General features: G+C 30.2%; 1 protein-coding gene across 1 annotated transcript; it reads left to right on the top strand.

The window, feature by feature from the left end:
• Positions 1–2,141: 2,141 nt before the first annotated feature.
• Positions 2,142–7,932, top strand: LOC125813239 (zinc finger protein BALDIBIS-like). The gene is made up of 3 exons (XM_049492726.1): positions 2,142–2,730; positions 3,686–4,082; positions 6,696–7,932. The coding sequence occupies exons 1-3, from the start codon at positions 2,550–2,552 to the stop codon at positions 7,648–7,650; spliced, it is 1,533 nt and encodes a 510-aa protein (XP_049348683.1). The 5' UTR covers positions 2,142–2,549; the 3' UTR covers positions 7,651–7,932.
• The last annotated feature ends 3,175 nt before the right edge of the window (positions 7,933–11,107 follow it).

Below are 11,107 nucleotides of genomic sequence, written 5' to 3'. Positions count from 1 at the left end.
ATAATCAATAAATAATATGTATATTATACAATAACAACAACATACTCTGTATAGTCACATAAGTGGGGTTTCGGACCGGAGGATAGAGTATACACAAACCTTATTATTATCTTGTCGAGTAGAGAGATTGTTTTTGAAAGACCTCCGACTAAAAAAAACATAACACAATATTATAAAGACATAAGCAATAGCAAAACAAAAAAGTATACACATACAAAACAATAAATAATACAACAAATAAAAATCATAAACCTGATCGACTAATTCACATAAAATTCCTTAATAAAAAGGTGATTACTAATTACACCTCGACCAAACTTTACTTAATATTTTTGTCTTATGATAATATTCAATCATGATGATTTAGACCAAGTGGCCCGTGGGGTTATAATATATAGAGAATATTTATTTAATTCGATCGTTGTGTATGATAATATTCAGACTTTATATACTTTATTAGGTGCTATCACCTTTAATTTGCCTTTTTAGTGGCACCAATATCATGCATATCCCAATATTATTCTCAACCTTTTTAAGCTTCTCAATTTCCTTAATATATTTACTATCATTTATAATTATGTTTAATATTATATTATTATTCAAAATCAAAACTCTTTCTAGTATTTGGGTGTTTCAAAACAGGTAAAAGACAGAAAGTGAAAATGTCTGACTCAAAGTTAACAAGAAAATAATAAAATAGAAAGTTTAGTTGAAATTTAGAAAAAAAATTAATATCAATTGTTTGGGACAGAATCCTTTTACTTTTTCCTAGTTTCCTTACTTTTCCGACATTTTTTATTAAAAAAATTATCTTATAATTTATATTTTTACAATGATAAAAAAATATGAATTAACGATGAACAATATATCTTGATAAACATATAAAATTCATAGCTAATTTTTTTTGTAGTAATGAATTAACATATATTATCAAAAAAAATTGTTAGTTACGTACTATATTTAGCAACATATATAAATTTTATAGCTAAATTTTTTTTCATAGTTATACCATTAGAGTACCTAAGAAATAAAGGCATTCAACACATAAATAGTAAAATTAATAATCTGAAAGTCTAAAACAAGTTAAATTATATTAACGTATATAAGTTAAATTCGATTTTTATTTATTTCTAAATATTTTTCTGACCTTCAATTTTTTTTCCAAACTTTAGTCTGCCATAGTAATCATCACGTTCTGTAAACTGTACAAAAATTTTACCTACTGTTGATAATTTGCTTCGATGGTTCCCTGTATTATTTGCATATATAGATAGATTGATAGCTACAAAAAAGAGGAGTATTGGGTAACTTGGTAGGGTATAGCAAGGTTGATTAACCAAGTGGGGTTGTTTTATATATAAATATTTTTTTTCGTTTTAATTCATATGATGTTATTTGTATTAAATTTAATTTAATCTTTTAGAAGGATTAATAACGTGATCACTTATGTTTTATTAGTGTGATTGGATATAGATGGATGGAGGTTGAAGATGAACACTGTTTAATTAGTTCCAGAAAACACTTTCTACATTTAAAATAATTTACTTTTTTGTTTTATTTTGATTTGACATCGAGTTTGAAAAAAGTATAGAAAATTTTTAATCTTGTGGTGTTAATTAAAGATATGTCAAATATATCAAAATGTACTTTAATCTCGTGGTCTTAAACATGTCACATGTAAAGTCGAAATTAAAGAGTTTCGAAAAAAATAAAGACAGGTTTTTTTTTTTTGTTTTTTGAAATGGACTTAGAAAAGTAGGAAAAATAAATTGAAACAGAGGGAAGAGAGAGTAACTTTTAAATATTTATTTTACCCGTAATAAAACTATTACAACATATACAAATGTCTATCACTCATTTTAGACTATAAATTTTAAAAATCATTCTTTTTAAAAAAAATATGTATTCAGTCAAATATCGTCACATAAATTGAAACATAACTTTTAAATATTTATTTTACTCTTAATAAGATCATTACAATACACATAAATATTTCTTAACTTATTTTAGACTATAAATTTTAAAATTGCTCTCTGAGAAAAACTTAGTATAATACCGTCACGTAAATCGAGAAAAAAGAGAGACTATATATCAAGAAGTACAACTTATGAACCAAACCTATTGTCTAATATTCTCTTCTCTTTCTTTACATTGTTGCTCTTGCTAAAATTTTGCTCTGAACAAACTATATATCCATTGTTATAAGATAGTGACTTTTGAGAATCATCCATCATCTTCATACTTCACAAAACAATTCTTTAATTTCTTCTTCTTTCTATTTTTATTTTTTTTTTGGTCTCTTTTTATTATTATTATTGGCGTTATTTTTACTCTAACAAATTATAATTACAACTAGCTTAGTGTAAATTGTAAGTGCCACTTGTTTTACTCAAAACAAAATTGATGCTTAGTTGTTTTGTTAATTTTATCCAGAATTTGGATTTTGTGTATCTGAATTAATTTTGTTTGGTTCAATAAAAACCAAAAGTTGTTACAAGCTAAAGTAGGTGTTAGATTTGTATTTATTAATAAATTGTTAGTATATAAGTATGTATAATGAAGAAGAAATGAGGAACAAACAAATATATCATCAGAACACCGGTTGCTTTATCTTCTCTGAAGAAACAACTAGTGTTATTTCTTCCATGGCTCAAAACATGATTTCGAATCACAACCATCACGAACAACCACAGAAGATCAAGAAGAAAAGAAATCTCCCTGGAAATCCTGGTACTTTAAAATTTAATCTATATTTTCTTTTACCTTTTTTGTGTATCACGGTGGTCTGGGGCGTAACTTGTATCCACCTCGATTGTTTCGCCGGTCGTATCTGTTATCAGTATAAGTGTCGAGTAACTTTTTTTTGTTAATTGAAGCATTCATAGATGGAAAAGAATCATTTAATGTTTTTTTTCATCGCGATTGAAATTTTAATCCTGACATCTCATGATTTTTCGCCGCCAGATGAAAAAAAAAGGAAAAAATTTACATAAATAACCTAGATTGATTTTTGTGTGTGAGCGATTTAAATCTTGATATCTCATGATTTTTCTCCGCCAGATGAAAAAAAAAAGATTTTTTTTATATACATAACCTAGATTGATTTTTGTGTGTGTGTGTTGCGGGCGATTTAAATCTTGATATCTCATAATTTTCCGACGCCTCTAGGTGTAAAAATGAAAAATTATGTATAACCTAGATTGATTTTTTTTATTTTTGTCTCCAATGCGAATTAAATTTGATTTTTCATCGATCGATGCAAAAAAAAGAAAAAATTATACACATAACTTAGATTGATTTATCATTATTTTTTTGTCTGAGCGATTTAAATTTTGATATCTCATGATTTTTCACCGCTATGTGCAAAAATGAAAAATTATACATATAGCCTAGATTGATTCTTTTTAATTTTTGTCTCAGGTGCGATTTAAATTTGATTTTTCACTAGTCGATGCAAAAAATCTTGATATCCCATGATTTTTCACCGCTAGGTGCACAAAAAAAAATGTTAACATACATAACCTAGATGAATTGATTTATTTTTAGTTCTTGCGAATTAAATCTTGATATCTCGTGATTTTCACTTTAGGTGCACCAATTTTTATTTTTTTTACATACTATATACATAACCTTTATTGAGTTTTTGTTACAAAATTAAATGTTGATTGTTTGTTATATGTAACAGATCCAGATGCTGAAGTGATAGCTTTGTCACCAAAGACTCTTTTAGCTACAAATAGATTTGTGTGTGAGATTTGTAACAAAGGATTTCAAAGGGACCAAAATCTTCAACTTCATAGGAGGGGTCATAATCTTCCATGGAAATTGAAGCAAAGGACCAACAAAGAAAACAAGAAAAAAGCTTATGTTTGCCCTGAGCCAACATGTGTTCATCATCATCCTTCTAGGGCACTTGGTGATCTCACTGGAATTAAGAAACATTTTTGTAGAAAACATGGTGAGAAAAAATGGAAATGTGACAAATGTTCCAAGATTTATGCTGTTCAATCTGATTGGAAGGCTCACTCTAAAACTTGTGGAACAAAAGAGTATAGATGTGACTGTGGTACCCTCTTCTCCAGGTAACGCACGATTTAATTTATATAAACTGACATGAGTTATGTTGCTCGATAATATTTTTGGAGAGTCTGACCAATATTCAGTTTCTATGAAATGTTACATGTATTTTTTTTTTGGGTATGTGTATTCCTTATGTCACTCGATAGCCTTAAATCTTTTTTTGTTTTAACAAAATTTGTGATGTCATATATTGAGTTGGGATGTGTTTGTTTTTATTAGGAGTACTTAGTTTTTGTTTTGTGGCTGTTTTTACACAAGAGTAGTGTGAACACTGAATGGAGTGTATGGTTTTTTTTTTCTTTGGTTGAAAAAATAAGAATAAAAATAAAATTTGTTGTGGCAGGTAGCTAGTGTAGAAACGGACACAAATAAATACAAATAGTCCTTGTTGACTGTTGACAGAGGGATATATCTAACAATAGGAAAATTAAATGCATTTTTTCCTCTATATTTCTGAAACATGCCAAGGGTTTAGATTTACTTGGCACTCAAATGATTTATTTTTTTATTTTAAAATGCCAAGAAATCGGGATCTTACGTTACCTTTTTTGGGATACGTTTAATTTGACTTATAAAGATGATTGAGTTGGTTCAAGAGGTTGTATCCTATAAGGGAGGTCAGGGTTTGGTTTCCCTTATCAACGCATTCTCAATTGAGCTTATCGCACCAGACTTACTGAGTGCGATTTACATCTTATGTATGGGTGTAGCCCGAAGGGTGGTAGCTACGAGTTTTAGTGGGGTTTCAAATTTATTTATTCTTTTACATAAATGTCAAGTATAATTTATTCTCAACTATAGACAGAGTCTGTTTTAGTCCAAAAATAACGCCCCGGTTAGATATATTTGATGCTAAAGTTAGTTTTATTCGATTTTATTAAAATAAATAATTAATAACATAGTGACATCCTAAAAAAAAACAATCAAGAAAAAGGTTGAATGCTTTCTTGTGACTTATGGTCGAGAATCTTGAAACTCTTCTTGTTTTTCAAAACTTTCAATGGAGGGTATCATTATTCACTTGGCAGATACCCTGTGTACTTCTGAAGTCATCATAGCTACTGATTAATGTATATTGATTCCGATATTCAGTAACGGATTCAAGATTTTCACTAACACAATTTTTTTATAAAAAAAATAGTGTCTAAGATTTACATTTTGAACCTCTAAGAAAATTTTGAATCCCCTAATCAATTACTGAATCAACCTCTAGTTTTATGTTTAAGAGATTCAAAATCTAGACATATATCATCTATACAGTGTAATTTTTTTTTAAAAGGATTTGAGTGAACCCTTTGCGACCCCTAGATTCACCCCTGTGTGTATTAGTGTATGTATGTATTTTATATATACCAATACAAAAAATGAAAAATATTGAAAAGAGTTGAATTTGTATACATTATCCTGTACTATATATTACTATTTATAGTATGAATCAATTAAATTCAATTTCAAAAAGTGTGTTATAAAGGTTGGGTGGATTAGTGCATGTTGTGCATGAGAGCTCAAATTTCAAAGAAGACTTTTTAGGTGAGGCAATATGTTATGTGTTAGCCAATTTTTTATGTATTTTTTTGCTATGCTTTTGCATGCAATTGTTAAAACATCAGTCAACTGTCTTGTCTTTATCTTCCTTTTTCTCTCTTGCTCACAACAATCATAACCATTATTCTATCATTACATACTTTTAATTTTGACTCCATTTTTATGTGATTTATTTTCTTTACCTTTTATCAAAGTTTTGTGACATATCTCTCCCCTAACGCATGCACAATTCTATCTTTTTATTTAGGTGTCCCAAATATAAATCCTTTTATCTTTTTTGTAAATCAAGAAAAAGTATTGATGGTGCATATATTTCATGGGGGAATCCTATACTAAATGTCATGCTTAATTTTTTCTATTTGCAAAATGGAGCTAAAACATTTTTTTAAGTGAAGTAAATGTTCCTTTCATATTGTGTATGCATAGAAGTTAAACTCATCTATTAATCTTGTTGATGACTCTGTGATTCGTGATGATATTTATTGTTACTACTTGTTTAATGATTCAAATGAAGAGTGAGGAACACTAATGAATCAAATCTGCAATAATTCTACCTTAAAATAGTTTAATCTCTAGTCAATATTATTGTTATTTATTACAAATTCAGAATTTAGATTTAATGAGTTCTGCTATTTATAAATGTGCCAATATTATTTATACTTCCTCAATAATATTTGAGTTATAGGTAATGAATTTAAATCATGTCATTGAATATTGTGTTAGTTTCTTCATTACTATATTTCTTTTTTGTTCTTATTGATTTTGATATGCTTACTTGAGCCGAGGTCTAACTGAAACTGTCTCTCTATCTAAGATTGTGTACATATTGTCCTCTATGAATATTACTTGTGTTGTTACATTGAATATGTTTGATGTTGTGTTAGTTTCTTCATTTCTTATCGATTTTGATATGTTTATATTTACGCCGAGGATCTATTTGAAACAGTTTATCTATCTTCACCAGGTAGTGATAAGAATGCCGCCCTTCCCTAATTTCAGTTGTGAAATTACATTGAATATGTTGGCGTTGTTGTATTGAATGTTTGTGTTATTGCAAATGGATTTGGCAGGAAGGACAGTTTTGTGACACACAGGGCATTTTGCGATGCTTTGGCTGAAGAAAGTGCCAGGATCTCAGCAAACTCAGCTCTTATGCATAGAGCCGCTGCTGCTTCCACCATTGCTAACTCAGCTGCCAATGCCGGCGAACCCAATTTCCATCTTGACCAATCATCGCTCTTCCCTTTCCCGGCCAACCAGCGCCATTTCGCCAACCCTCCTCCTCCGCTGCCAATCTCCGCCGCAGCTACGGCGGTGACAACCCATATCTCCCTCAACCCATGGGACCCCCAAATCCCGTTGAACCCAAACCATACCCATGAAGAAAATCACCACCAAATTGCCCACCCTGTTCCGATCAAGACTGAATCCATTCACTTCCCAATTTCACCATCCCTTCCGTTTTACCATGACCAACATTACCCAGATTTCCATAGGGGTTCTTTCTCCATCCCATCCCCTCAACTCTCCGCTACCGCATTGCTTCAGAAAGCAGCTACTATGGGTACGAACTCCACTGTGAATTCAACCATGGCTCATCTAAACAGAGCCACTCTCGCTCACGTGACACCCAATGGTTTTCTCAGTTTCGGATCTGAAAACATACCAGGCAATTGGCAGAAACGGGACAATCTGACTAGGGATTTTCTGGGTTTGACAGGAGATCATCATCATCATCATCATGATCATGATGATTCTTCTCCATCAGCTCGTGGTGTTGGTGTTGGTGTTGGTGGTGGTGGAGGGCAAGTAATGCCGCACAATGGGAATGTGGGTAATGGGCTGCTGCTATCATATGGTGGAAATAGGATGCAGGACTTTCAACAAACACTTTATGAGCGTGACAATTCGGTGTTGAAACATCATCAATTGGGCTTTGGTTTTGCTGCCGCCGCTGCTGCTGCTGCTGCTGGTGTTGGTGCTGGTGCTGGTGAGAGTACAACAGGAACATGGGGAAATTGCTGATGAAAGAAGCTGCTATGAATTGGTGAATTTGCAGAGATTCACTGTTGGGAATTTAGAGAGATATCTCTATCATGAACAGAGGAAGAAAGGGACTAGCAAGAAGCTGCAACCAAAAAAAAAAAAATAGAAAAAGAAAAAACCCAAAAAAAAAAGAAAAAGACAATGAAAATAGATCTTTTAGTTTTTCTTAGTTTGCAAGAACCATTTTTATCTTTTTTCTGTTTTAGTTTTTGCCTTTTCTATGGATATGGTACTTTTTTAAAATTATCTAAGTTTTTTTTTTTCGAATTATATTACTTTTGCAATTGATTTATCGTAACTGTATTTTTTATCAGAGCAGGAAAGCATGGAGGGCGAGGATTAAGTTTGAAGGTTAACTAGTTAAATATTCTCATATTTTGTGCAGGAGAAGTAGTGGGATAACTTCCTCTACGCATCTTATTTCTTTTCTTATAAGTGTTTTACTTTATGTTGTGTCACTTGTTATTTTGTTATCATATATTTTTACTATCATGTTTTGATTTTTTTTTCCTTGTTTGTTGAGTTGAAAGTTTGTCGAAAACGCTTTTTTTATCGGAAAGGGCTAGGTAGTCGAGTGTTCTAGTGTTAAAAAAATAGAGGAATAACTTTCTCTTTGATTATTATTAGTAGTACATTATTTAGTAATTATATTGTTTCTCTTACTTTTAAGTGTATTTCTATATGTTGTTTCACTCGTTATTTTGTTGTCATATTTTCTTGCTATTATGCTTTGATTTCTTTTCTTATTTATCGAGTCAAAGATTTATCGAAAACGCTTTCTTTACCGGAAAGGATTCGATAGTCCAGTGTTCTCACACTTTGTGTGGGAGAAGTAGAGGACTAACTTCCTCTACACTTCTTATTAGTAGTGGTATTTAATAAATGTTGTTTCTTTTCTTTTAGGTGTATTACTATTTACTGTTTAACTTATTATGTTGTTTTCATATTCTCTTGCTATCATGCTATGATTTATTTTTTTGTTTATCGAGCTAAAAATCAATCAAAAATAAATTTTCTATCCCCATTAAAATAACGATAAAATTTATGTATATTTTACTATTTTTAAATCTCAATTATAGAATTACACATTGTTTATCTTTGCACTACCCTCTATTAATATTAGGAGTGGGCATTTGGTATTCGGTTTGGATTTCTCAAATTTCGGGTTTGGTAATTGGTAATTTAAAGTAGATGTCAAATATCAAAATTTTAAATTTCGATTTGGTAATTCAGGAAACAGTAAATTAAACTTCGGTTTGATACGGTATTCGGTAATACCGTATTGAAGTTACAACCGATTGTATTACAAAGTTAATACTATTTCTCCAATTATTTCTATTTTTTTTATATGGAGACACAATATAATAGAAGATCAACAAGTAATAAGACATCAAAAAAAACAAATTGATACAACTAAAAGACATGTATTTTGATTGTTCAAATATCAATTACTGCTACTACCCTATATATCCCATATTTTTGCAATAAAACAACAATTATAATTATTTCATCATGCTATAATAGTAGGGAAGGAAAATGTTTGTCTTTTTATAGATGATACTTTTAAAAAATATAAATTGTATTTTTTTTAAATAATTTATTTTTTTTATATTACTTTATTTTATAATGAAGCAAAAAACAGTATATTAAGTGTATTTATATGAAATCTAGATTAATATCCTTATCCCTCTCGGATATATCCCTCTTCTCTTGGATATATTCCTATCCCGTCTTGGATATATCTCTCTCATTAAGTAATGTATCATTTGCAATCTGTGAGTTATGTATCCGCACGTATTTATCCGAGATCCTATAATTTTAAGGATTTTTTGTAATTTAGAAAAAAATAGAAATAAGATGTAAGTAGCTTTTGATACTATGGAATTTATAATTTTTACTGAAGAATAGCTGAATCTCAAATTCATATATTAAAAATTCTTGATCCGTCTCTAGTCTGGAGTAGTAGGGCCTTTTGGTAAGAGAGGAAAAGCATTTGTACTCCGCATGCTGCGTATACTTTTGGGTTTATCCTCAACTTTACACTTTTTCTGTAGGATTTACCACATTCAAATTATAAAAAGTTCGACTTCCAATTTTAGAAAGGACAAAAAAAAAATTAAGAGAGTTATTTATTTTGCCCTACCATATACATAAAATAATTTGGTACATAATCAGTTCTATTTTCTGGTTGAAGTCATGATTTTATCTCCAACGAAAACAAATACGAAGTCATACATAGGTCTTTCAAACATTTATTTTATCGCACAAAAATTATTTAACTATTTATTTGCAAAGAAAAAGTTATTCAACTTTATTTAAGTATTACAAAAGTTACGAAACTGTTTTTTTTAATACTAAATATCATAGAAAATGTCTACGCTATTTCCTCTGGGTCACCTTCTTTTCTACTTAGGCATAGTTGAATCACTTTTTCACTACAAAAGTTAGTTTAGTGAATTAGAGATAGGTAAAATTGAGTAATTTTTTTGTTAATAAAGATGATTTAATGACTATGATATAATAACATAAAAATTAGTATATGATTATCTGTGAAATTAACCCCGAAAATTGACTGTATTTGCAAGTCAAGTTATCCACTAGGAAAATGTCTATAGCTATAGCCTATAAGCCTTATTTTATGGAATAGACAAGACAAACGTACATTAAATTTAAATAGAACTTTATGATTAATCTTTATGAATTCTGTTATTTTTTCGATTCAACTTGAGAGCAACAATCTTTAGACAAGGTATTCCCAAGCCACGATCAATTGTATTTTTTTCGAGTTAAATCCTTAATACTTTCTTTAATAGGGTCGCATCATAGTTTTCGTAGTTTATTAAGTACCTCTAGTTGAGTTGCTAAACAATGCTTGAATCGGAATGAAGAGGTTGATCCCCTACATACAATGGTGAGCCACCTTTGCACAAAGGGAGTCAACTTACACCTCTTTAACGGAGAATTACACTGCGTAAATATGCCATGTTTTTTTATATGTATATATACTCTATGGAGTCGTTTGGTGTGAGGTACAAAGTATAATAATTTTAGAATAAAATGTAGCATTATAATATCTCACGTTTGGTTGGAGGTATTAGGTTGTCCTTGGACTATTTATCCAACCATTAATTTATCTCATATACATGATGGAATAACTTATCTGGGGATAACTTGTTCCCAACCAAACAACCCCTATATGTATCTCATTAGCTTTTTCATGTGTTTACTTTCTTATATTTTAAATTTTCTTAGTGAAAGTCCTGAATCTGTCGTCAGAGAAATAGTCTTAGAGAGAGGAGAGCCGAAAATAGTAAAAGTATACACGAGTAGTGGGAATTGGGAAATTGTTGAGATGGAATTGTGGACCTCTCTCTTTTGAGTTTAAGAGGGAATTATTGTAAAATTTTCCTATTTCCCATGCATCAATCTTTTTGTT

Source organism: Solanum verrucosum, unplaced genomic scaffold, assembly GCF_900185275.1.
Source record: "Solanum verrucosum unplaced genomic scaffold, falcon-dt-bn FXZP01000235.1, whole genome shotgun sequence".
Classification (NCBI taxonomy): domain Eukaryota; kingdom Viridiplantae; phylum Streptophyta; class Magnoliopsida; order Solanales; family Solanaceae; genus Solanum; species Solanum verrucosum.
Note: the sequence above shows the minus strand (reverse complement) of the source record. Positions and strands in the feature narration are given on the sequence as shown.

Excerpts from the sequence above, each read along its gene's own strand:
- LOC125813239 (XM_049492726.1), top strand. The coding sequence starts at position 2,550 with ATGTATAATGAAGAAGAAATGAGGAACAAACAAATATATCATCAGAAC. Across the intron at positions 2,731-3,685 it reads AAATCTCCCTGGAAATCCTG|ATCCAGATGCTGAAGTGATA; the intron begins GTACTTTAAAAT and ends TATATGTAACAG. Across the intron at positions 4,083-6,695 it reads TGTGGTACCCTCTTCTCCAG|GAAGGACAGTTTTGTGACAC; the intron begins GTAACGCACGAT and ends TGGATTTGGCAG.